This window comes from Talpa europaea, assembly GCF_964194135.1.
Source record: "Talpa europaea genome assembly, chromosome: 7".
In the NCBI taxonomy this organism is placed as follows: Eukaryota; Metazoa; Chordata; class Mammalia; order Eulipotyphla; family Talpidae; genus Talpa; species Talpa europaea.
In genome coordinates, this window is record NC_140074.1 from 1510057 (window position 1) to 1535567 (window position 25511).

Sequence of the window (25511 nt, forward strand, 5' to 3'; positions counted from 1 at the left end):
CGCGGCCAGAGGCGCGGGGGGAGGCGGCGGCTGCCGGGAAGAGCAGGCCGAGCAGCCGCGTGTTGGGCGTTTGGGTGGGTCTGGGGCGCGGAGATCAGGACGGGCGCTCGTGGGCCCCATTTGTGGGCACGGGGCGGGTGCGCATGCCCTGGCACCCCATCTGCCGTGCGGCTGATGCCCGGCATCTAGCCTGCGCCCCGAGGACCCACCTCCCCCTGCGCTGCCCTCCCAGCCCCCCAATCCCTGCAGTGCGGGGATGACGGCAGCCCCGGCGTGTCTTGCAGGCTGTTGATGGAGAAAGGGGCGGATGACAGCCGGGACCGTGGTCATCACCGGGGGCATCTTGGCCACTGTGATCCTGCTGTGCATCATCGCTGTTCTGTGCTACTGCAGGCTCCAGGTATGGGGGCCCTGGGGGGAGCACCCCGGAGGGCCGGGCCAGGAAGAAGGCCTGGGCCGGGGCGGGAACAGAGCAGACAGCCTGGACAGACTCCCGCGGGGGGCCAGGTGCCGGCCGCCCGGCTCACCTGGCCCAGGGATCTCCAAACACCCTGAAAGTCGAGGCCCTGAGACCCAGAGGGTGACACACAGCTGCCCAGGGGACAGCCAGGGTGATCCCTTGGCCTGGCCACCCCACCTGTACTCTCTCTCACCCACCTTAGGCTGTCTGAGTCCCCCACATCTTCCTGGGAGAGGAGGGGCCACCTGAGCAGGGCAGGGGAGTAGAACCAGGGCAGTCAAGGCGCCTAACTGGGGCCAGACTGCCGGCTGGAGGCCCAGCACGGCTGCACTGAGGCTGCCTGACCCCGGGCATGGGAACTGGAGGTGGCAGCGGCCGCTGCCGGGGTGGTTCTGCAGGTGGCACGAGGGGTCCCAGGCGGAGAGCATCCGGGAGGTGCGGCCCGAGCAGCTCCCGCTGTGGCAGCAGGTGCGCCAGGCCCGGGTGCAGGGAGCGGTGGGGCGGGGAGAGTGGGGTGACCGGCCCCCTGCCCGCAGTACTACTGCTGCAAGAGGGACGAGTCGGAGGAGGACGAGGAAGAGCCGGACTTCGCCGTGCACTCGCACCTGCCGCCCCTGCACTCCAACCGCAACCTGGTGCTGACCAACGGGCCGGCCCTCTACCCCACGGCCTCCACCTCCTTCAGCCAGAAGTCCCCGCAGGCGCGCGCCCTCTGCCGCAGCTGCTCCCACTGCGAGCCGCCCAGCTTCTTCCTGCAGGAGCCCGAGGACGAGGGCGCGCACAACGGCGGGGAGCGGGTGGCCTACAGGGGCGTCAGCCAGGAGGACGCGGAGCTGCCTCCCGGGGGCTGCGGGGGCCTGCAGGCGCTCAGCCCCGACCGCCTCTCGGCCATGCGGGGGGCCTTCTCCCGGAGCCGCAGCATCAGCACCGACGTCTGACGGGCGCCCCGGTGTGCCCCGCCGGCCCTGAGACCATGGTGGGGGTCCCCCAGCACACACACAGGCTCGGCCTGGCCTGCCCCACATCCCTGTCGTCACGGGGCCCCTGGGCTTGGGGCGCCTGGGCCCCGGTCTGTGGGGTTCCCCGGCGCTCAGCGCAGGGATAAGGCAGGTGGGGAGGGTGCCTGCTGGCTGCCCTCCGAGGGCTGCGAGGGGGCAGGCGTGATGCAGCACCCCTGAACAGCAGCACCTGCGCCCGGGGGCCGGCCCTGACGCCAGCTGCCCTCTGTGAAGACGCAGGGGACAGCGTCACGTGTGACCACAGCCCACCTGCCTGCTCTAGGGAGGGGTGGCCACATGGGGCTTTGCCAGCCTTCCCTGGCCGCGGCAGACTGTGGTCTCTGTCCCTTTATCCAGAGGGGGCCCCCGCTTCTCCCTGCCCCCCATGACCCAAGTGCGACTGGACACTGGCTGGGCTGCCCTCCCTGCAGGCCCTCCAGAAAGGGGACTCTGGGGCCGCAGGCTTTGGGGATGTGCAACCCCAACTGGCTTTATGGTGAAAGAGGGGGACCCGGAGGGAGGAGCAGGCTGTGTGCTGGCCCCTGCTTTGGGAGCAGGCCCCACTACACACCACCCCAGCCTCCCACTGTGGGGGGCCGCACAGAGCTGTGGCCCCTGGGGACCGGGCCTCTCCCATGCCTGGCTGTGGTCTCCCCCTCTCTCGCGATATGGGCCCACCCTGCAGAGACCCTCAAGCTCTGTCCCCGGGGGCGACAGACCCTCCCTCTCCTGCCAGCCTGACCTGTCCCCCGGCTCACCGCATCTCAGCCCACCCTCCACCGCGTCCCAAGCAGGGCTGGGCTCCCCACATGGGGACACAGCCCCTCCAGGTCAGGCTCCATCTTCTCTCCATAGCGCGGCCCCAGGTCCCCATCCCTCTTGGGGTGCTCAGCCTCTGGGCCCTACCAGGGAACCCCCATCTGCCCAGGAAGCCAGACCAGGCTCCCCAGCTAAGCCGTCCTCCCAAAAGGCAAACTTCTGCGGGCCAGAGGCCGCCGCTGACCCCAGCATCCCCTCTTGGTTGCACGCGGCCGAACCCACGGGGCAGGCGGCGGTGGGGAGCCGACGCTGTTCTCTGCCCTTCTCCCTGGCCTCAGCTGGGACACGCCAGCTCCCCGCAAAGCCCCTTCCTTTGTCAAACCCCATGAATTTGCGCTGATCCACTAGCTTGGGCGGCGGGGGGGCGAGGGCCGGGAGGCGGCACGTCCTGTCTGTTCTGCTTCCTGTGTCCTGTGGCGGCCTCTGGCCTCTGCAGATGCACACGCCCGTGTGAAACGAGACCAGAGCCCGTCCCCGAGCCACGCGGCCGCCGTGGGACCCGGGGCCCCCTGCTCCCCCAGAAAGCCGGTGCCAATAAAGCCCCTGCAGCACCCCTCTCTGACTCCAGCCCTCCTGGACTCCCGGCAGGCCTGGGAGCGACCACGCCCGGCCGCGCGGGGCAGATCTGGCCCTCCTTGTCTCGGCCCTCCACTCTCCAGCTGCCCGGGGGTCTCCCAAGACGGGATCCCCCGCTGAGCCCAGCGCCCGCAGGGCCAGTGGGGCGATGGGCTGGCGTCTCTGGGCTCAGTCTCAGCACCTGCACCGTGGGGTGATGCGACCAGCTCGGGGGGGCTTCAGGGAGGCCGGGAGGGGGCACTGAGAGGTGCCGGCCTGGCAGCAAGCGCACGGCGGTGCGGATGGGGAGGACTCACGGGAGGAGGTGGGGGGAGGGAGCGGGGACGGCCAGGCGGTGGGGTGGGCAGGGGACTCAGGCCTGGACGGAACCCCTCCCCGGGGGAGGCTTCGGACGGTGGACTCAGCTCTCCTGGATCAGACCAAGCCCTGAAGGACCTGTCTCACGGCCTCGGTGGAACTTCAGTGGCATTGAGACCACCACAGCCCCTCCCTGCGGTGCCGAACACCTGGTGCTGGACCCCGCTCTGGTCCTGGCTTGGGACAAGCTGGCCCAGGGCCCAGGAAGGCCGCCCATCACCTCCCTGCTGCTGTCCCCCAGGAGACCCCTCCTGTGGCGGGGCCCAACCCATCCTGCCGCCCCGGCCTCCTGGCTGCCCCTCCCCCCACCACCCACCTGAGGCCGTCTCCTGCTGCTGGACAGCCTCAACGCCACCTCCTCCGGGAAGCCCTCCACAGGCCTGTGCCCGCCAGTGCAGGTGAAGCAGACTTCCTGGGAGGTTTGGTCGTGGCGATGGTGGACGCTCCCTGAAGGCTCAGGGTGCGCCCCGCAAGTCCCACCCCTGACTGTCTCTGTCCTGCCCAAGTGGGACAGCAGAGGTTTGGGTTACAGGACGTTCCTACCAGGCGCTGCCACCTCCTGAGTCCCACTGGACCCACAAACCCCCAGGTCCTGCCAGGACCCCTGCCGAGTGCCTCCAGACACCCCCAGGTGCCCCACACCAGTTGACAAGCTCCAGAACGCTGCTCGCTCTGACCGGCACCCTGACGGCGCTCCCCGCGGGCCCAGCTGGGGTGGCGCCCTCCCTCTCGCCCCATCTTCTCCCCGGGGAGCCTGTGCTCCAGCCCAGCCTGCCCCAATTCAAGGCCTCCCTCAGCAAATCTCCCTGTGGGGGCGGAACCGAGAGGCAGGCACCGCCTTCCAGGAACCCGGACGCCCTGTGGGCGCCCACCCCCGCCAGAGCCACGTGGAGCCCCCATGCGCCATAAATACGACCCCTTTATTGACAAACACCAAGGCGCGCTGTGTCCGAGGCGCAAGGAGCGCCCTTCCCGGTAAAGTGCGTGGGTCCCTCTGCGCCCGCGCAGGCCGGGGCAGTGCGGCAGGGCGCGCCCGGGCGGTGACCGGGTCCGCCTGGCTCCGCCTTCCTTCTCCGAGCCCCAAGGCCTGGAGCACTGGACCTCCCGGTCCCTTGGCGGGCGTGGGGGCCACAAACACGCGTCCTCTGGCTGAGGACAGCGTCCCGAGGCGGGCAGCTCTGTGGGGGGGCGCGGCAGGTGCTGGGGCCGTGTGCCCTGGAGAGCGGTGCAGGCGTCTTCTCGGCCCGGCCCGGCAGGCTGTCAGCGAGGCCGTGGGGCGGCGCCTCTCGGCGGGCTGCCCGCTAGGAGTGCGGGGGCCTGCAGGAGCGGCAGCAAGCTTTGCTGTAGTACCAGTGGCCGCAGAGGTTCACCTTGATGGCCAAGGCGCAGTTGGTGCCTGGCTGGTCCTGGCAGCTGTCGTCTGCGGAATGGGCACAGCAGGGCATGGAGAAGGGCATCAGGAGGGGCCAGTGGCAGAAACCCCGCAGACGGGACCCCACCCCCCAACCCCGGCTGCCCGGGACAGGGGGCGCTTCCACATCCACTGCCAGAGGCGGGTGCTCATGTTCCAGTCTCTGCACCTTTCCTGCCCCGTCCCTCCCAGGGGAGCCACCGACCCCCTCAAGCCACTATACTTGGGCGGGGTGGTGCCCGGGGGCCTCTGCTCTCACCCTCCGGGGCCGGAACATCTCAGAAGGCTGCCAGCTGGCCACCCCCCACTCAAGGGGTCCAAACCAGAGATCACCGGCCACCCCTGGGGCCCCTGCGGAGCCCTGGCCACCCCGCCTGCTGAGTCATCGGCCCGGCCCCGCCCCAGGGTGCGCCCATCTTCAGAGGAGGCTGCTCTTTGCACAGTCCAGAGCCCCGCCCGGCTGCTGGGACCCCAAGCCCAGCTGGCCGCTCCCTCGCAGCTGCCCCCCGGCTGGCCACTCCCCGCTCTGAAAGGGACGCGTTCCTCCCCACGGCCTCGCCCCCGCGCCAGCGCCCGCCCTCACCTGGGGGCTCCGTGGGGCAGGGCTGCAGGTCGCAGGCCTGTCTGCCCACTGGCCTGACCAGCGGGTCGCAGCCGCGCACGATGTCCGTGCCCTGGTAGCACTTCACGTCCCGCATCCGCACGCCCGCCCCGCAGGTCTTGGTGCACTGGAGGGGACAGCCAACGCCCGGCCGATGGGCGGGGCAGGACACTCCCACCCCCCCGGGCTGCTGAGTGTGGAGGACACGAGACAGGGGGGCGGGGCCCAAGGGAGCCTGGCCAGCATGCCCAAAGGCTCTGCCTCAGTTTCCCCATCTGTGCAGTGAAGGGCAGCCCCTCCGCCCTCGCCCCTCTGAGGAGGCTTGTCCCGGCATGCGGAAGACTCGGGACCTGCGGCCGAGGCGGAGCTGGCGCCCCTCCTGTGGCACTGTTTGCTGCGGGCCAGTTGAAGGCGCTGCCCGGAGCCGCCTCCCCCCACAGCGCCCCGGCCAGATGTTCCCCTGGAAAACCCCAGCCAGCTCCCTGCGCACCAGGGACATCTGCTGACCCCAGTTCCCCCTCTGTCCTCCTGCCAAGGCCCTGCAGGCGGCGGCTCCCTCCCGCTCCCCCCGATGTGGGTGACCCTGCATCACCCAGGCATGTCTGGGGCCCGCGTCCCCGAGGGGGTGGGGGGAGCCCCAGCCTGGCCCGCTGCCCAGTGTTGCTTTGGAGGCGCAGGAGACCAAGAGCGCTTCGGCAGGGGTGGGGTGGGGGCCATGGGGGCCAGGCTCAATCTAGAGGCAACCAGAGGCCGGCGTGACGCTGGGACACAGGATGACCCCTAGAGAGAGCGGCTCCTGGCCAGCCCCAGTGCCCCCCTCGCCCCCCACTGTCATCAGGGCAATGGGGTGCCCCCCAAAGCTCCCAAGCTGTCCCTTTGGGGTCCTCCCCATCTTCACAGCTCTCCTCCCGCTGGACTAAGCACCCAGCTTGGCACCTGTACCCGCTGGCCCCCCCTCAGTGTGCTCCCGAAGCTCAGGGTTCAGCCCCCCGCAGCCCTCCCCTCCCCGCAGCAGGCCACTCCAGGATGGGGTGTTTGCTCCCAGCCTGCCTTGGCCTCCACAGCCACCTCCTGGACCCCGTTCATCCTTTGGGCCCTGGCTCTGTCCACACCTCCTCCCAAGGGACCCCCGCGCACCTGAGACGCTTCTCCCGCCAGGGGGCAAAATGAACAAGTGAATGAGTGAACAGGGAACAAGAGTTCCAGCTCCTGGACCGACCTGGTGCTATAGGGAGTACGAGGTCCAAGGGGGCCCCCCAAGTCTCCCTACTAGAACTCTGGCCACAAGGGGCTGAGGTCCTGGCCACACACTCCGAGCAGGCGGCACCGTGGAGCCCCCGGACGGCCCCACCTCTCAGGCTCTCAGAGCGCGCTCAGGTCTGGGGCTTCGGCCACCCCCACAGCCGCCTCGTGGCGAAGCCTCACCCTGGTGTCTTGCAGCTTGGCCCTGGCTGCACTGCCCCGGGGCCCCTGCTCGCACCCCCACCCCTGCCTGGGGGCCAAGGCCCTGGGGCTCCCCACTTGCTCCTGGCGATGGCCTCGCTGAGTGGGGAGGGGAGGGGCACACGGAGACATGGCAGTGAAACAAGCCAATAAAAGGCTTGTCCAGACTGATGGCCTCGAGGCCAAAAGAAAGCCCCAGGGACCGTGGGGTCCCCCAGGCCTCCGCAGGAAGGGCAGAGAGGTAAGTAGCAGTGCAGAGAGGGGGTCTGCCCCCCGACGCCCATCTGAGAATCAGGGCACTCCCCGCAGGCGGCAGCCAGAGAGCTCCACACGCTTGGGGGGATGGGCCCTAACTGGGGCGACCTGAGCCAGGGCTCCCTTCCCTTGGCGGATTCCAGTGCCAGCTGCCGCCCCCCAACCTGCAGAACCCCCGCAGGTGGGGCACCCCTCTGAACTTCGGTTTTTCCCCCTCCAAACAGGATGGAGACCCCCTCGCCCAGGGCTGTTGGGAGAGGAGACCCCCTGGAGAGCCCCAGTCAGGGTCCTGCCCCCGGCCATGGAGGGGGGCTGGCAGCCTGAGGCCCAGGAACCTGCAGAGCCACGAGGGCAGCCGGCTCAGGCGTCGCCGCCCTGCCTCTGGCTCCACGCTGCCTTCTGCCACCTTTGCCCCGGCCACCACCTTGGCCCTGGCTCCCGGGGTGGGGCCCAGTCTGTGTGGGCCCCACGTGTCCCAGTTGCCCACCTGGGGTCAGCAGCCCACTTGCTGTGAAATGTGCAACTGAAAGGTTATGATGCGAGGCCAGAGTGCCTGGGCCCGAATGGCCCAGGAGGAACCCTGTGGTCCTGGGGTGAGATCCGAAAAGGCTTCCTGGAGGAGGTGGCTCTGCTGCCAACTGACTCCGCTGGAAGTTGGGGTGGAAGGTCCTGAGGGAAGCTGAGGGGGACATGAGGCACCGGGCGCGGGGTGGGGGCAAACAGGCCTGGCCGAGGCAGCCCCGGGGGCCAATCTCCGCTCACCTCAGACCACGGGCTGGTGTACCACTTGAAGCAGGGTCTCTCAAAGCACGTGCTCTCCTCGGGGGGCTTCTTGGCCAGCCCGCACTCGGGGCCGCTGCGCATCTGCGGCTTCCCATTGGCCAGCTCCATGCACAGGACCAGCCGCTTCTTGACCCCTCGGCCGCAGGTGGTGTTACACTGAGGGCAGCGGGGCAGCGGGTGGTAAGAGGCCGAGGCCAGGGGCCAGGGGCTGAGGCCAGGGGTCAGAGGCCCAGGCCAGGGGCCAGGGGCAGGGGTCAGAGGCCAGGCACAGGGGTCAGAGGCCAGGCACAGGGCTGGGTGCACAGGTGGGTCAACAGCCTGAGAATTGTTTGGTCCCTAATCATTTGGACCCTAAGAGATGTGATGCAGAGCTACTTAACAGAAAACCCGCTGTTTTGAAACAAAATCCGTCTGCCCAGGTGTCTCAGGCGAGTGGTGGTCCGGCTGGGGCCACCGGCTGAGGGCCACGGTCTGGACGACAAGCTGGTGACGGGGGGGGGGGGGGGGGGGCAGGGGACACATCGGCGATCAGAGCCATGGGGGGCGCAGGACCCCGGCCAAAGCCAGGAAGGACCTGGGTCCAGGAAATGGGGTTCACGCCGTGGGGGCGCTAGCCCTGAAGCATCCTTGAGCGGCTGCTCATTTCTACTTGGGGAGACCTAAGGGACTCCCTACTTTTCTGACCTTTCACGGTCGCTGTCCGGGAACTGTGCGCGGTCACCCGTCCCGCCTGCCTGGGTGGCCCGCCTGCCGTCCTGGCGCCTGGTTCTCAGCCGGGCTCCCTGGGACAGAGGGGCCGGCCTGGCCGGGTTACTCACCCGCTCCCAGTCCTGGGCCAGCCAGTGGGCCGGGCAGTTCCGGTCGCCGCAGGGGTGGATGGCAAGGGGCTTGGTCTCCATCTGGCACTGTGACTCCGGCACCACCCGTCCGTCGCTGGCCTTGCAGTACACGTGTCTGATCACGCGGCCCTGCCCGCAGCTCCCGCTGCACTGCGGGGGGGGGGGGGACACTGGGTGAGAGTGGAGCCCTTCCCAGGGCCCCCGACGTCACGCCCAGGAGGGGGACCGGCTCCTGGCGGCGTGGGGGAGAAGTCACCTTGGCAACCGCTTTTAAAATAACACTTTCTGCTCCAATTACAGAGATTCCGTGTGAGTAGGTGTCAAACACACACACCTGAAGCACCCACTGAGGCTACACATGCACCCCGCCCCCACGGGGCCCCGCGACGTGTCTCCAACGAGACAGACAGGGGGACACGGGAGGCAGAGCAGTCACAGGGACGGGGACGCCGCCGCTTATTTGGGGTAAGGGCCTTGCGTCCACATAACCGCTGGGAGGCTACTGGGGCCGGCTGGGCGTTCTGCCCCCTCTTCATTCCAGGAAATGGGGAAACTGAGACACAGCAAGGCAAAGCTCCAGCCCCCCCAAAGCATGTGGGCCCGCCTCACCGGCCCCCAGTCGGAGACTGTCCACTGGCGATCACAGGGGGGGCCCGTGCAGTCCTTCTGCCCCACGGGCCTGGTGTTGGGGTCACACAGCTTCTCGTCCTCCGAGCAGCGGATGTCCCTGGTCACCACACTGTGCTCCCCGCACTTGGCCGGGCACTGCCCGAGAAAGCGGAGTCAGCGGGCCCAGGCGGCCCCCAGGCCCCAGGGACCCCGCCCCGGGGACCCCACTCCAGCGGCCCCGCCCGGGGGCCCCGCACCTCGGACCACTCAGACATCTCCCACTGGGGCCCGCAGGCCGGGCTCCGGCACGTCTTGCGCTCCTCAGGCCGCACGGCCTCGGCCGCCTCGCACAGGTCGCTGTACACGGAGCTGTCCAGGCCGGGCGACAGCATCTTCCAGCAGCGCACGATGCGCACCTGGTAGCCCTCCCCGCAGGTGCGCGAGCACTCGCTCCAGCTGCTGGTCTCCCACCTGCCTCGGAGGGGAGGTGCGCCCTCAGCGACCCCGCAGGTGCAGCCCCCCCAACCGCCAGCTGAGCATGGCAGAGGCTGCCACCCAGACACCCCAGCTCGCTAGGGAGAGCTCGGGGGTGGGGGGCGACACCCATGCCCGGTGGTGCCTGAGCCACACGTCTCCAGCAGCTCTCGGCCCCAGACCCTTGCCCACATGTCCCTTCTTCATCCTGAGGCCCAGATGGAGACACCCCCAGATGGAGCAGAGCCCCAGATGGAGCAGAGCCCTGGGACTAGCTGGGACCCCTGGGAGAGCTGCTCCTGCCGACCTTGGGAGGCAGCACCCAGGTCCATCTGGGGACCCTGCCCAGCTGCAGCCATGATGGAAAGAGGACACGCGGAGGGCCTATCTCTGACCCTCTGTGGGGGGACGGGAGCACTGGAGGGCTAGTGGGATGGGACTTCCCAGCACCCAGGAAGAACTCTTTTGGCATCCAAGTTCCTGCTTCGCCATGCGGCACAGGGCAACGTTCCAAGGTTCTGGCTGGGGACCTTGAGGCCCAGGGCCCCAGCCGTCTGGGGAAGGGCTGCGGAAGCACAGTGCTCGCCCAGCTCCCCGGGAGGCAAAGCCAAGCCCTGCGGGCGCCGTCCAAGACCCTGGGAGCAGGTACCTGGGCTGGCACTCCCTCCCAGCACAGAACTCCTGGACCGGCTCGGGACGGGTCAGGGCGTCGCAGTAGCTGTCGTCCACCTCGATGCCGTCGTAGCGGACACACATGGCGTAGGTTGACATGACCCCTGGACAAGGGAAGGGCCGTGAGTGTCGTGGCCGCAGCGTGCCCTGGAGACCGGCAGACGGGCCATGCCCCTGGTCGCCTGATTCCCCTGGGCTGGTGAGTGGGGGTCACTTGCAGAGCTGCGCTTGCGGTCAGCCTATGGATCTGAACTACCTTCCTGTCCACACCCCAAAGCCCGGCCTCTTCTCTTTGTACCTGCACCCCTATTCAACCCAGCGAGGTTGGGGACCCAGTTCATGTCGCAAACCTTGGGCTTTAAATAAACCCAGATTGGCCCTGACAGAGGCACCGGGGGAAAGTCAGGGGTCCCTCATGTTCGTTCAACTGCCACCTGTCTGTGGGGGGTGGATGATGAGGGAGGGAGGGGTGGGTGACAGGGGCTGGGCGCTAGGTGGGTGTGTGGATATGGGTGAGAAATGCAGCCTCTCCCGATGCAGTGTTAGATCCGCGCCCCCTGCCACCCCCCTGTGCCACGCCCCAGTCCCGTCAGACTCCTTCGTGAGCTTTCTCTAACCATTTGCATGTGTGCCGTCCTTAGCTCCCCAGGGCGCTCTGATCCCACCAGGGGCACAGTGTGCGAAGGCCCGGCCTTCACCTGCTGCTGTTCACTCCTCAGCCCCATCCCCACCTCTGCTTCTCCGGCCCACCCTTGAGCCTGGCGCCAAGCTGGCCCACAAAACCGGCTAGGCCGTGGAGGCCCCTGCGGAGGACTTGGGGTGACCTGGCAGAGGTGGCACGGGAGGCCCCGGCCTCAGAGACGCCAGCCCCAGGGTGCACTTGGGGGCCCCGCAAGCGCCTAGTCCCTGTCGGGGAGGGAAGTCCGCAGGTCCCCATGGAGAGTCAGCTCAGGCCTCGCCCCTCCCCGGCTGGGGGCTGTGAATGCCCAGAATGCAGCTGCCCCATCCCGGGAGGGAACTTCCTGGAGACTGAGACGGGGTCTGTGCCTCCTCTCAGCGCAAGGGGGCAGGGAGCCCAGCACGTGGGGGGCTCCAGTCCACGGCACCCCGTGTCCTGAGGGGTCTGGGGAACCACTTGAAATCACTGCAGAGACCCCTGAGCTAAGTCTAGACCCCTTCGCCTGCATTCTACTGCTCCAAGGTTTCTTCAGGGAAGACTGGCTGGGGGTGGGGGTGGGGCCCCAAGGAGTGGGGGCCCAGCCCAGCCAGCACCAGGAGGGGCTCAGTATGCCGGCAGCGGGCCTTACCTGTGGTGCAGGTGGCGCTGCAGGGCTCGTGGGACGACAGCTTCCACCGGTACATGTCCGCCGGGCTCACGCCCTGCTTGCGCGCCTTGGGCCTGGTCCTGAAATCAGGTCAAGCAGACAGGGATGAGAACCAGGGCGCTCTCGCCCGGCGCTGGCCGGGGCCTGCCCTGAGCCTGTGAGCCCTGCTGTCTAGAGCAGCCCGCTCAGTGCTGGGTGCAGGGAGGGCAGCTCTGGTAGGACGGAACAGGCGCTTCCACGCCGGCCTGGCCCGGGGTCTGTGCTCTGCGCTCTGCGCTCTGCGCTCTGCACTCAGAATCCCTGAGCTGGGCTCCGACTCAGTGGGGTCGCCAGCCCCTGGACCTCAACAATCAAGCCAGAGAACGCTCAGCTGCCCACGGGGAGCGGCCACGCCCCTTCTGACACCCTCTGGGCTCTGTGGCGGCGCCAGGAAAGGCAGGCCAGGCCCGGCTCTGGCTCACGGCCGGAGCTCAGCAGCGAAGCCAAGGGTGATCAGGACTTCTGGTTTCTCTGAACCAGATGGTGTGGCGGCGCCACCTCTGTGTCCAGCGTGCGGTGCCTTTGCCACAAGCAGGGCAGGAGGCACAGGGCACAGAGCTCAGGGCCCCTGCGCCGAGAGGCCGGGAGGTGGAGTCCAGCCCACACTCCCAGTGACCCGAGAGCCGGGGTAGGGGCCGCGGTGGGGAGCCCGGCCAACAATGAGTCTTTCCCACCCCGTTTCCCCGGACACAGGCTGCAACGGGCTGCACTAGCCCCTCGGACAGGTCCCTTTCTTGGGGGGCGGCATATGTGAGGCTGCCGGACCCACGCTCTGAATGGTCTGGGCCCTGCCCAGGTGTGCAGGAGCCTGAGGCTGGGCTCAGCCGGCACTGATGTTCGACGGCGCGCCTGTGGTTTCACGGGTGGGGGAGCGGGGTCCCGGCATCTCCCCTTGCCTGCACGTTGCCCTAGAGGCACGTCGGTCTGAGGACCAGAAAATAAGCTACTAAGATTTACTGAGGCGGCAGAGAAGGCCAGGAGGGCGGGACCCGAGGCCTGGGCCCCGCTTCAGTCTATGCCGAGCCGCTGGGACCCCCCACCCTGGGACAACAGGAACCCGCTCCGCCCTGGCAAGGGATGAAGAATAAAGGGAAAGTCTCCCCTACTTCCTCCTTGAGAGGAAGCTTCAAAAGGACCCCTGGGAATCTGGGAGAAGACCCAGCTCCCCTGAGCAAGGCCTCCTGGGAGGAAGCAACCAGGAGGTGGAGAACCCCACTTCAGGGACCCCACCCTCCCTTCAGCAACTTGACATTCTCGCCAAGAACAAAGAGATGCAGAGACCCGACCCCATCTAATTACAGCCCCGCCAGCAGGCAGCCTGACTCATCCTGACTCCAGAGAGCCCAGGTTCAAAATAACCCTGCGGATTTGAAACACAAAAGGTATTTCTGGAGGGGCTGCCCACACGGCCTGGTGGCGCCCCCACCCCCACGCCGGCCCCGCAGAGGCGGCTATTGTCAGGCCCGCGTCTGTCTGTCCCGGTGTATCTGCCTGACGGTTCTGTCCGGGCAGCAGCACCAGGAGAAAAACACCCAGGAAATAACAGGCCCCTGCCCTCCGGCGCCTGCCCCCTCCCCTCGCCCCGACAGCCAGGCCAGGCCCAGAGGCTCCTGGTCCGCCCTGCCCCGGCCGGAGCTGCGGGCCTGCGCGTCCCAGGCAGGGCCTGGCTGCGTGTCTGTGAAAGCCCCAGCCGCCCGCGTGGCTCTGCCTCCCTCCGGCTGGAGAGAGGGCGCCCCTGAGCCCCAGACGCCAGCCCCCACGCCTGTGTCTGGGCCCGGCCCTCCCCGGATTGTCGGAGGCTATTCTGAGAAGAGGAAAATAAGCTTTCCTTTCGGGCCGCCCCCCACCTCCCCCCAGCAGACAGGACTTCCTGTATTTGGACAATGCGTGATACCGGCGCGTCCAGCCCTCCCGGCCTCTCTCCCACCATCTCTGGTCCTGCTTAGCGGGTCCTTGAGGCAGCCGCCCCATCTCACCACCGGCACTTTCTGTGTGGTCGCCCAGTGCTGACTGCCGCGGGGCCGGCGCCACTGGACGCTGTGGGGATGGACAGGAAAGGACCCAGAAGCATGTGCCCTGGGAGCCTGGGAGCCTGTGCTGACAAGCCCCTCACTTGAAAGGGGAAACTGAGGCCTAGGAGGCTCGGCGTCGTGTCAAGTCGCGTGGGGCAGATTTGGGGCCGTGACCGGCCTCTACCTTGCACTGCACCTCACGGCCGCTGTGTTCCCTGCCTTTAGCCAGACTAGCAGCGGTCACCGATGAGCCTGTCCAGGGGTCCCTGGCCACAGAGAGCCAGCCTGCACTGCCGGGGCATGCTCTGCCCAGGCCAGGTCCCGGAAGCGTCCCCCCACGCCCCTGTACCCCTGAGGGCGGATGCAGCACACACCCTTGCTCTTTACGGACTCCTCACGCCACAGGGCTCATGGAGTCCTCCGGGTCAGCCTGGGGCATGGAGCCGCCAGGAACGGGCTCCTCACGAGGCAAGACTTGATTCTGAGCCCCCACCCTCTGCCACAGACTGACACTCTGCACCCCAAGGCAAAGCCTGGCATCCCCTTCTAACCTCTGGGTACCCCCAACCCCCAAGGCCCCTCTCCTCACAAGCCTCTGGGCCCTGGGCCGGCTGAGCAGACAGCCCAGCAGCTTCTGCGGAAGAGCTGCCATAGAAGGTTCTGGAGACCTTGCTCTGCCCAGCAAGACACTCCCCCATAGTGAGGCCTCTCTGAGCTGGACCCCGCCCCCAAAGCCCCCGTACCTGGCCTTGTAAGTCCTGTTCCCGGCCGAGGTGGGCAGGCTGGTGCTGGCGTTGGGGAAGGGCGCCTCGGAGGAGGCGTTGGCGGCTCGGTCACTGCTCAGCTCCAGGTAGGACCCGTTGAGCAGGTAGGCACCGGCTCCCTCGCTGTCCTCGTAGTCCACGTAGAGGCTCTCGGCCGGGGGGCTCCTCAGGGCGCCCTGCGCAAAGATGCTATTGACGGTCTCGTTGAGGGGGAGCTCCCTGGCGTTGGAGCCGGCAGCCCGCAGCGGGCCGGAGATGGCGTTGGCGGAGAGGAGCTCCTGGGAGGCGAAACGGGCGTCGGCCTCTTGGTCATCCTTGTGCCCCTCGAGAGCCGTCCCAGTGGCGTTGCTGTCTACAGGGGAGACAGGGCACTCAACCTCCAGTGCTCCCCTCGGGGAGGGCCGGCTGCAGGCAGGAAGCTGGGAGCTGAAGCAGGTTTCTGCCCAACGGAAGGGCAGGATCTGGCCCCGGTCACCAAGGGCAGGCAGAGGGCAGCCTGCTTGCCTGCAGCGGGCTGGATAGGGTCCCCCAAAATTCACGTGTGCCCAGAACCTCAGAACGAGAAGTCTTCCTTAGTTAAGGATCGTGGGACAAGGCCATTCTGGGTTTAGGGAGCCCACATTCAGGGCTGGTGTCCGAGTAAGAAGAGGACACAGACACAGGCAGCGGAGAGGCCATGTGAGGACAGGGCAGAGGCTCAGGGATGCAACCGCAAGCCCGGGGGGCTCCAGAAACTGAAAGAGGCATGAAGGACCCTCCCTTGGAGTCTCCAGAGGGACCGGGCCCTGCCGAGCCCTCGGCTCCGGGCGCCTGGCCTCAGAGCTGCCGCGTCTGCCCCTCAGCTGTGACCACTGGTTCCGGGGCCCAGGACACTGATAAACCTCCAGGTATTTTCTACTGATGATGCCGGGTTCTCGGAAGCTTGCCCAGGTCAGTGAGGGGACCACCCCCAAGACACTCCACCCTCTGCCCCTCAGCTGCTGTGATGTTCTAGACCAACCGTGGGGAGCAGGGGCCCTTGGGCCCCACCCACCCCATCTTCAATCACACCTCCGGGCGGCCTTGCTTTCCCTCCTGGTCTTCTTCACCCTCACCCCAGCTCCTCCACCCTCCTCCAGTTAATCCTCACTTGTTACGAGCTCTCAGGTCAGGGGTCACCCCTCTGAGAACTCGGGGTCCCCCCAGGCCCCTGGCTGTCTGGCATTCTCTTCCAGGGCTCCCGCCACACCTTGTCAAGCTGTCTGTCCATCTGTCTATCTGTCCCGAATGAGCAAGGCTCTGGCTTGGGGTCAGCCTGTCTGGTTAGTCCCCCCCGGGGACCGTGTGACTCGGGCGAGCCTCCGCCCCCACCCGCCGGGCGGGAGAACAGGTCTCGCTCGTGGAAGCCCGAGGGCCGCACGTGCCCACCCCACCAGCCTGGCCTGGGTGGCCCCTCTTGGGACCCTCTCTGTAGCCTCGGGCTGAAGCACCAGGGTCCCTCAGTCCCCCGCGCCCCCCAGAGCCCACCGTTACCTGGGAAGCCCTCGCCCCTGGGGGTCCCCTGGCAGGCCCGGCCGCCAGCCTGCTCACAGAGCTCGTTGGTCTCCTGGCCCTTGCTCCGGCCCAGCTCCGGGCTTGGGAGGCCCAGCAGCCGGTTGTCCAGGCCCAGCCGCTCGGAGGAGGCCTGGCCATAGAGGGAGGCGTTGCGGTGCAGGAGGCCGGCCAGCGCCGGCCCGGCCAGCTCCTGGCTCTCTGCGCTCTCAGAGGCCGGCTGCGAGAAGCCGTAGTAGACGGGCGGGGTGTGGCGGGCGTGCGGCGGCTGCAGCAGCGTGTACTCGAAGGTGATGGAGGGGCTCTTGCCGTTCTGGTTCCACACCTGCGGGGGAGAGGCGTGGGCCACTCTTTCCGCCCAGCCCTCCCCGCCGCCCAGGAGGCCATGGCCCTGGGGACAGCGGCCAGCCCTCCCCACCACACCCACCCCCGGCTGCACGAGGAGGAGGGAGTGCAGGCGGTGAGGGTGCACGGCATATAGAGAACGTTCTAGAGGTAACAGAGCCAGCCTGTGCTGTATCACTCCACGTGCCTGGAATCCAGGTAAGGCAGGCACCCCCCCCTCCCCCCGCATGCACCTGCCCTCCCCCTGCCAGCTGAAGAGGGGGAGTGCCGGGCCCAGGCTCCCGAGGGCCAAGGCCTCTGCTGACACTCCCGGCAGCAGGCGGGGGGCCCCTGCATCTCCCCAGCAGTGCGGATGCAGGGCTCACGGGGCTGCCACAAGGGTGGAAGTGCCGCTTATCAGGAGGGAGAGGCCCCGCAGAGGACCAGCGTCCTGGAGGAGGCATGAACGACCCGAGCACCCGGATCCCTGAGGGGGTGGAGGGGTGTCCCCTCAGCCGGGCTGGAGGCACAAGAAGCTGTCGCAGAGCTGCTTCTCTACAATCCCAGAAAGGGGGTGCCAGGAGTGATAGCACCAAGGGCAACAGTGGCCGGTGGCCGGGTCTGGCCCACAGAGACCTCTGAAGTTCTGAGAGAACAAAGGGCCCCAGGGGGCGAGAAGCCAGGCCAGAAAAGGTCCTCGGCCTGCCGCACAGACCCTCAGACGTGGGCAGGGAGGTGACCGGGAAGCAGGGGCTGCCCCCTGACACCCCAACCCCTGTGGAGCTCCTGTGCCACCTTCAGACCCAGAATGCACTGAATGCAGAACCTCCAGGCCCAGGAAGAAGGATCCAGAACAAGAGCACATGGGACTGCTTGCCCCACCCCCACCCCGTTCCTCCTGGAAGCGCCCACAGCGGGGCACTGGCTGACGCTCCTGGGGAGGGACAGGCCCTGGGGCTGGGGCCAGCATTGTCAAATCTCTCATTGCCCTGTTGCTGGGAGCACCTGCGGGTGACAATCACACCCTGGCCCGGCCCAGCTCCCAGAATGCCCGGGATCCCCTCGATGTTTAACTGGGAGCTGGCAGACCCTGGGCCTGCCCGTGGTCCACGCCAACCGGACAGGGGCTCCCTGGAGCCTGTGGCAACCCCGCCCCCACCCAAGGGGTAAACCAAACCAAGACACCCCAGGGGCAAAAGGAAGTGTGCTGCCCTTCAAGACCTAAAGTGCAGGGGTCCCAGCGCACCCCCATTAAATTCAACAGCCTGGACACTATAAAGCAAGACCTACCCAGGAGGGTGACGTGAGCTGCATGCCGGCTGTGGCAGCAGGTGGAGGGGACCTCAGGAGGGCCCCTGGTGGGGGCACAGAAAGTCACAGTGGCCAGAACCCCGGATGAGTGAGCCTGACTGTCCTGGGTCACAGGGCTGGCCGGTCGCACTGCCCCCAGATGCCAGTGCTGGCCAGCCTTGGCCTGGGCAGCCTCTGGGGTGGCCTGGCCTCTGCTGGTGCCCGGGCTGAGCAGAGCAGAGGAGGAGGCGCGGCCAGCAGCCTTGGCCTGCACCTGTGTTCTGAGGGTGGGGACCACCCCTGTGGACCCAGGCAGCGCCCAAGGCAGGCCAGGACATGCCCTTGAAAACGAAGGACATCTGAGGCCTCCCACCCACGTCGTGAAGAAGAACATCAGCCCAGCAGGCCCCATAGCTGGGAGCACGACCTCCCACGGGCCCACACCAGGGGCTGCTTGGAGGGTCCCGAGCAGACAGGTGGCCTGCAAGGGCAGCTGCCGCCTGGCCTTGCTACCTGGTCTGTCACCTGCAGTGACGCGTAGAGCCCCAGAACTGCCCATGATGGCATCGCCTGGGTAGCTGACAAGTTCCTTCCGTGTCCCCGGAGCTGGGGCCCCCACTGCGATGGCCTCCTCTCTGGCCACTGGCATAAAAGTGCCTGGAAAGCTAGTCCCCAGGCTAGCCTCTGCCACCCCCGAGAACACTCCATGCACCCCCACCGTGAGCCATGCACCCCCACCGTGAGCAACCCCGGGGGAGGGGTACAGCACTGCCCAGTCCCCAGCACTGGGAGCAGCAGCGCCCCTGGGGGGCAGGGAGTCCAGAGGAGGCGTAGCCCCCAGTGCGGCAGGACAGCAGGCTGCACCCCTGCCCGCCCTCCTCCTGGCCTCTCTCCCCGGGGTGGGGTCAGCACAGCCTCCCGCTATGCCCAGCCCACAGGGGCGCTGCTAAGGAACTGAGACGGGGGAGGGAGGTGGGTGGCCGCGCCGGTGGGGGCTGGGTAAACGGAGAATCGAGCAGGTAGGAGAGTCCCCACAGGAAGCAAAACGTGAGGGAGTGAACGGGTGACTCCAGAAACGAGCGGGCGCCAGTGAGCAAGGCCGGCCGCCGGTGGAGCCAGGCCGTGTGCATGCCCCGCCCAGCGGTGCCCCTGGAAGCCCCTGCCCGGTGCCGCCCGCAGCCCGAGCCGCCACACACCCACCATGACGTTCAGGCCCTGGTTGGTGGGCCCCTGGGCCACGATGTACTCGATGCCCGTCTCGTACACGTCCATGGGCCGCCGGTACTTGACCACGGTGCCGGCGATGTTGAAGTTCTTGGGGCTGTCCACCTTGAAGTTGCCGTTGAAGAAGTAGAAGCCAGCTTCGTCGGCGAGAGCTGGGAATGCAAAGCTGGTCGGTGAGCCTGGCCGGGGAGGCCAGGACCCCGAAGGCAGAAAACTGTGCGCGGGGAGCAGGACACGCGGTGTCCAGCATGCAGCCCTGGCCGGCACAGGCCAAAGAGACGCGGTTTCCTATCGGTGCAGAATAAACAGGGAGGCCTCGTCCACTGGTAGCCGCCCAGGCCCACGGCCCTGTGACTTGCCACCTCTGAGGGGCAGAAGGGTTGCAGCCATGAGCAGGGGCTAGACCTGGGTCAGTGCCTGGGGGAGGCACACAGAGGGTCGGCCAGGTCAGACAGGGAGTCCAGCCTGGGCTGGCCACCACCCCAGCTCTCCCACTGGATGATGGGGGGGGCTTCCGTGCCTTTCCAGGACACCCCGGCACCCCAACGGCTGCCCTGAGAACCCCTGAGGCCTTCCCGAGCCATGCTCCAGCAGGCCCAGGGCGCCCACGGCCATGCTGGGACAACTACCGGCTACATGTCCCATCCACCACACTCCCCATGGCCAGGCACATCCTCCGTGGCCGTCTCCTGGAGGCCAGGTGCAGGTGGACACTGAGTCTTTTGGAAAAATGGCCCCATCCCAGGGCCCGAGTGGAGGCTGAGGATGCCCAGACAGGAGTGGAGGGTGTGCAGCCCCAGTGGCCACCCCTGCCAGCCCAGAGGCTGGACATCTGCCCGGAGCTGCTGCCATCATGGGGGCAGCCGGCAGGAGAGCTGCGCGGGTGAGCGGTGACCCTTGCAGCCCCGGGGAATGGGTGCAAGGCAGTGGCCCCCCACCCCCAGCGCATTTTCCAGAGTGTCCAGCCTCCGAGGTGCCACAGAGGAGGCAGCGGCTTGTTCAGAGTCGGCAGACGCAGCGAGCCTTGCTTGTCCACAGCAAAATTGCCCTCCATGCCCAGAGGCCTGAGTGGCCCAGAGGGCAGGTGGGGTGCGGCGACCACTCGACCCAGCGTCCAGGGCCACGCACGGGCTAAGGCCCAGCCAAGGCCTGCTTCCCGACAGCAGTGCCCTTCTTCCTGCGGCTTTCCCAGCGCTCCGAGACCCCTGCTATTTCCACACGTCTGTTTCGAGAACGAGGGCTCTGCAGCCAGCTCTGGGAACACGGCATTTCCTGGCCGGCCCGCGCTCGGTGAGCCACAGAGCACCCGGCCCGGCAGGGCTGGAGCAGCCCCTGGGTGCGAGGCCGGGCAGAAGGACGGGGGGACACACGGGTCTCGCTCGAAGGCCTTCGGCAAAGCCCCCACCTAACAAGTGTCCCCCAACCAAGGAGGTTCCTCCCGCCCTGGCTTGTGTGCAGCCACCCTGAGTGGCGGGGGTCAGACAAGCATCCCCACCTGGACCCCTGCCGGCCATCCAGGGCAGGCCCGTGCAGGCAGAGGTGTCGGCACCTGCCCACCTCAGCCAGAAGGGCCTCAGGCTGCCGCCTGGGGAGGCAACACTCCAAGAGGGTCCTCAGAGAGACCTTCCAGAAAATGTCTCGGCTTGGGCCTCACCCCCAGGCTCTGCGCCAGCAGCCCCAGAGTCCTTGAGCTGGTAGCCCAGCCAAGGCCCAGCTTCCCGCCAGGCCGTGTGGAGGTGAGAACGTGGCCGGAGAGCCCCAGGCCCAGCTTCTTGCCCACTTCCTCTGGCCCCACCTGCTGAGTCCCACTCACGCCTCGGGCTCCAGGGTCCCTCCTCTAGCATCTCCAGGGGGTGCTCCACACATGCGGGGTATAGGCCTCTGGGCCCCAGCTTCTCCCCAGGAAGGCATCGAGGGTCAGGGCCTTCCCCACCCACGGGGCGCCCCAAATACGCACCCAGGACATCAGCCGACTTCTTCCGCTCCACGATCTGGATGTCGCGGGCACCGGCCGGGATGTGGGTCACCAGGGAGTAACCTGGCGTCAGACGATAGTGAGCCGCAGGGCTCCGCTGGGAGGTGGGTCTGGATGGTGGTCACCGGGGTGCCGTCCAAGGCAGCCCCGCCCGACACCGGGGTCCAGCCCAAGCGGCTCCAAGGCTGACCCGCCGCCCAAGCCCAGGCATTTCTCCCGGGTTCTGGCCTCCTTGTCCACCCAGCCTGGGGGTGGCTCTGCCGGGCCCTGCCCCGGCCCTTCCCGAGGGCCCTGGGACCCTGCAGCCGCAGACGCGACCAACTTGGCTCCTGCTCTTTGGGGGAGCCCTGGGTGCCTGCAGTAAGCCCCGCACCCCAGCCTCAGCTTCCCCACTGGCTCCTGCTCCGGACCTGCCAGGGCTCCAGGCCCCACGGGCACCCCGACGCGGCGGGCGCTCTTACCTAGGTGGGCATTGCCCTTGCGGAAGTTGCCCGTCACGTGGGTGCAGCTGCTCCCGTCGCCCTGGCAGACGCCGCACTTGTCCAGCGTGTGGGTGGAGAAGAGCACCCCGTCACAGCCGATGGGCTGCAGGAAGGAGCGGACGGGGCTGCTGGAGGCGCCTGGCCGCGCCTGGGGGGCGGGCGGCGCGGGGCCGGGCGCGGGGGCTGCAGTGTTTCACAACCTCACATTTGCCAGACACGCAAACCCCCCGCAGGTCGGCGAGCTTGCAGGACGTGCCGTCGCGGGCGGGCACCATGAGCTGCCGCTGGCCGTCCAGCGTGGTGCAGTGCAGGTCGCAGGGCTTGCTGGAGATGTGCACGTAGTCGTCTGCGGGCGACAGGTCTCAGGCTGGGCCCCCGCACTTGGGGGCCGGGGCTGGGGCCGGGGCTAGGGCTGAGGAGGCTGGCCCGGGTCTCAGTGGTAGGAATGGACCCAGATGCCGGGGCCTGGGGCACCAGCTCGGCCACTCCCCCTCTGCTGGGGGCTCCCCGGGGCCCCAGCACTACCCCAGAGAGCCTGAACCACAGTGACCCTCCGGCTGACCGGCCTCGGGGCCTCCACCCCCCCACCTGCCATGGGCCTCCCATAGTCCCCGGGAGGTGACCCCTCCAGGGCAGCGGCTCTGCCTGCCAGGTGGCCGGGGCGGGTACCGGGGTACAGGGGCTTCCACTGGTGTGTGCGCCCGTTGTACATGTGGGAGTTGAAGGAGACGCACTGCTCCTCGCGGAAGCTCCTCCCGTCCGCCGGACACTCCTAGGGGGGGAGGGAGACGGGAGGCGGCTGAGGAGGCGCGGCTGACAAAGGCGTGTTTGTCCGGCTGAGCAGGAAGTGGCTGCAGCCAGGACGCAGGCCCAGGGCCCTCTCATTCTCAAGATCCCCCTCCTCTCTGGAAGGAAGGAGCCCGGCGGGGCAGTCACACCCCGCTGTGCGACTGCTGGCCCCGCGCTCTCGGGGGACCCTCTCCTGCCTCTGTCCCCCGCGGAGCCGCCCGCGTGTGATGGGCAGTGGCCACAGCTTCATAGGGCAGGACTCCTCAGGCAGGGGCAGGGCCTGCCAGGCCACCAGGGCTGGAAGCCCACATGGGGCCGCCCCCCAGAACACAGTGCTGAGGAGGACAGCCGGCTGATGAGGCCGACAGAGGTGCAGCCCCTCCCCTCCCTTCAGTCCCGAGCCCCTGAACCCCACATGGACACAGGGACACAAGGGAGACCCCAAACAGCTGCCTGGATCCCTATCCCACACCCCAAGATTCAGGCTCAGACCAACTTCGGCCCCACTGAGGGCTGCTTGGAGGCCAAGTCAGTGGGGACGCCTCCTGCCCCCACCTGGCCACGGAGAGCCAGCACCCCGCTTGTGGAGAAGCCACAGTGGCTGAAGCAACGGGGCGGGAGCATGGGGCTGGAATATGGGGGCTCAAGCACTGGAACTAAAGCACAGGGGCTGGAGCATGGGGGGCTGGAGCACTGGGGCTGAAGCACGGGGGGCTGGAGCACGGGGGGCTGGAGCACGGGGGGCTGGAGCACGGGGCCTGGAGCACAGGGGCTAGCTCACCGGCGTGGCCCTGGGTGTGGGTGACAGTCTCACAGGTGGAGATGGGGGCCTGATTGCTGGCTTCCCAGTTGCAAGGGGGCTGCAACCAGAGACCCCCACCCTGAGGCTGCCCCTCCGGCTCTGCCAGCTAAAGGGAGTCCTCCCCAGCACGCGCCGGAGCACGTGGGAGCACGTGGGAGCCACCGCATTGGACTTGAAGGCAGAAGGGCAACCCCAAGCAGGGCCCTCCCGCCCCTTCGTAGCCCTGAGAGCTGCGTGGGGTGGGGCGGCTGTCGTCACCGCCCCGTGGCCTCACCTGCACACTGCACAGCTGGTACCTCTTAGACGTGCCGGTGCAGGTCCTGTTCCCAGCGCCCGTGACCGACGTTCTCCTGGGGGTAGATGGGGTTCTAAGCCCAGGCCCAGCCCCGCGCCTGCCTGGACGGCCAGACACCCCTGCTTCCTCTGACGGGGGCTCCTGCTCCTCGCCCCGCCAGCCCGCCTGGCTCCCAGGTGCCTGTGGTTTGGGGGTGTTCTCGTCCTTCCCAGAGGCTGGTGTCTGGGGTGCCTGCGTGCCAGGCCTGGTGCTGGGGCCGCGTGCTCAGAACCAAGATGGCAGCGTGGCCGCGTGTCTGGCCTATGCCAAATGCAGACACGCGGAGTCTCGCCTGTCCTCAGAGAAGTCAGGCGGACGCCAGCGTGACCTCCAGGACACAGAGGAGAAAACTGGAGCTCAGAGAGGTGAGGGACCCGCCCCAGGTCACAGAGCTGGGAAGCCAGCCAGGTCTGCCCAGTGGTGAGCACCACTGCTCCCCGAGCCCCTCAACCCAGGTCCAGGTGAGACCCCTCCCCCTGGGCAGTGAAACGGGAGAACGCCCCGAGACCCTGCAGCACGCGGCCCCTCAGACATCCTTCTCGGGCCCCCTGGAGTCCCGGCCTGACGGTGCCACCTCACACAGACGGCTCCTCCCAGCCTGAGACCCTGCCCACGGCTGCTGCCCCTGCTGCCCACCCCCACCCCAGCGCCCGCCCCCCGGCCGGGCTGGCCACCTCTGCTGCAGGCAGTGCCGCTCCTGGGACGTCACGCCGGCCCCGCAGCTCCGGGAGCACGCCGTCCACTTGGTCCACTCCCCCCACCAGTAGGCGGTGGCATCTGCACCCCCCTCCAGGCTGTTGGAGGTCGGGCCGTAGTCCTGGGTGAGACCACAGACGGTTAAACTGCCCGCAGCCCCGCGCCCGGACAGGACCACAGCCCCTGGCGGGTCACCGGCTGCACCACAGCAACCCGGGCTCGGATCCCTGGGGTGGTCTCAGAGGGAACTCCCAGGAAGCTGTGGGCCTCAGTCGTCGTCCCTGATCCCGAGATCTGGAACATTCTGGAGGTTGGGCAGGATCCTGAGTCCTAACCATCTACTTTGTCCCTCCTCAGCAGCCTCGGGCCAGGCCCAGGTTCCGCAAGACACACGCCCCATCTCCACGCCCAGCTGCGCGAGGAAAGCACCCGGGGCCTGGACCTTCTGCCCGGACCCACTGAGCCAGCAAGGGGCTGGCCGGCCCCGAGGGACAGGGCCCCGGAAGGGGAGGCTCCGGCCTGTGCCTGCACGCCTGCCACCCGGTCCACCTGAGGAGGGACTCGCTCCCACTCACCATGGCCACACTGGACACCACAGTCCCAGCCGCAAGTGCCATTGCCAGCTGGAGCCAGGCCCAGCCTGAAGGCCACCATCTGCCGTCCATCCTGGGAAGCGAGGCTACTGTCATCACCAGCCCCCCATCTGTGACCAAGGTCTGCGGGGGTGGACGGAGGGGCCGAGGGTCTGGACACGGCCCATCTCTGTGGCTGGTAGGACCGGCTCAAACAAAAGCACCTGGGACTTCTACCCACTCAGCGCTTGGTGACCCGTGGGGGAGGGCCTCCGCCAGCCCTGGTCCTGCTGGGAGGCCCCTGGACACCTCAGCCCCGCAGCCCTTCCTCTCCCAGGCCTCGGCCTCCCACCCGCCCCTGCCGCCTGGAGAAGGCAGCAGTTTGTGCCCCTGACCGTGAGCCGCGACACCACCATCACCCCCGCTTGAGCGCCCCAGCCCCAACATGGCCCCACCTCTCTGGGGGGCTGGTCTCAGTCCTGAGCGCCACTTGCCAGCGATCTGGAGAAGGGGTTTCAGAAGCCGCCACGCCTGCTCCTCTAGCCTGGAACCCAAAAGGCGAAGCCGGCTTGCCCCAAGCCCCGCCACACCGTGCTGACCAGCCCCCAGAGCCCAGAGCAAACTTGGGGATGCCGCTGGCTGATTCCAGGGAGGGAGGGTGTGAAGACGCTAACACCCGCCACAGCAGCCCTGAAGTCCAAATCTGCCCTGGCACCCCTCCCTCGAACCCGCATCCCTTGCAGCCAGGCACCTGCAGAGTTTCAGGAGTGCCCCGCGGTGCCCGTGCCCCCCAAGACAGGGCGACAGTTCTCCCTTGAGCTTGGAGACAGTGTCCTTGAGGTCCCCCCGGGGGAGCTGTCTGCCCCCCACATGGTCCTCCTGCTGCAGCCCCCCAGCCTCAGCAAGCACAGAGCCCCCCTTGGCGGTCCTGCGGGCTAATGGGTGCCTCAGCTCCCGCCTGCCGGCTGAAGACAGGTGCTGAGCAGCCTCACACCTGGTTTTCATTAAGGCCCAGACACTGCTGGCTCGGGGCCAGGCCTGGCTCGCGCGGGGTCC

At 68.0% G+C, this 25511-nt stretch overlaps 2 protein-coding genes across 2 annotated transcripts; one reads left to right on the forward strand and one right to left on the reverse strand.

The window, feature by feature from the left end:
- Positions 1–307: 307 nt before the first annotated feature.
- Positions 308–1398, forward strand: FAM163B (family with sequence similarity 163 member B; the record flags this gene model as incomplete). Its single annotated transcript, XM_084238811.1, has 2 exons — positions 308–400; positions 997–1398. 2 exons carry the CDS (start codon positions 308–310, stop codon positions 1396–1398), a joined length of 495 nt encoding a protein of 164 aa, XP_084094937.1.
- Positions 1399–4484: 3086 nt separating this feature from the next.
- ADAMTSL2 (ADAMTS like 2) lies at positions 4485–24548 on the reverse strand (the record flags this gene model as incomplete). Its single annotated transcript, XM_084236284.1, has 18 exons — positions 4485–4630; positions 5205–5349; positions 7683–7859; positions 8522–8692; positions 9152–9307; positions 9409–9622; positions 10275–10401; positions 11605–11702; positions 14417–14789; positions 15950–16292; positions 18782–18957; positions 20763–20843; positions 21242–21365; positions 21463–21608; positions 21932–22034; positions 23128–23203; positions 23862–24081; positions 24455–24548. The coding sequence occupies 18 exons, from the start codon at positions 24546–24548 to the stop codon at positions 4512–4514; spliced, it is 2943 nt and encodes a 980-aa protein (XP_084092410.1). The 3' UTR covers positions 4485–4511.
- Between the last annotated feature and the right edge of the window lie 963 nt (positions 24549–25511).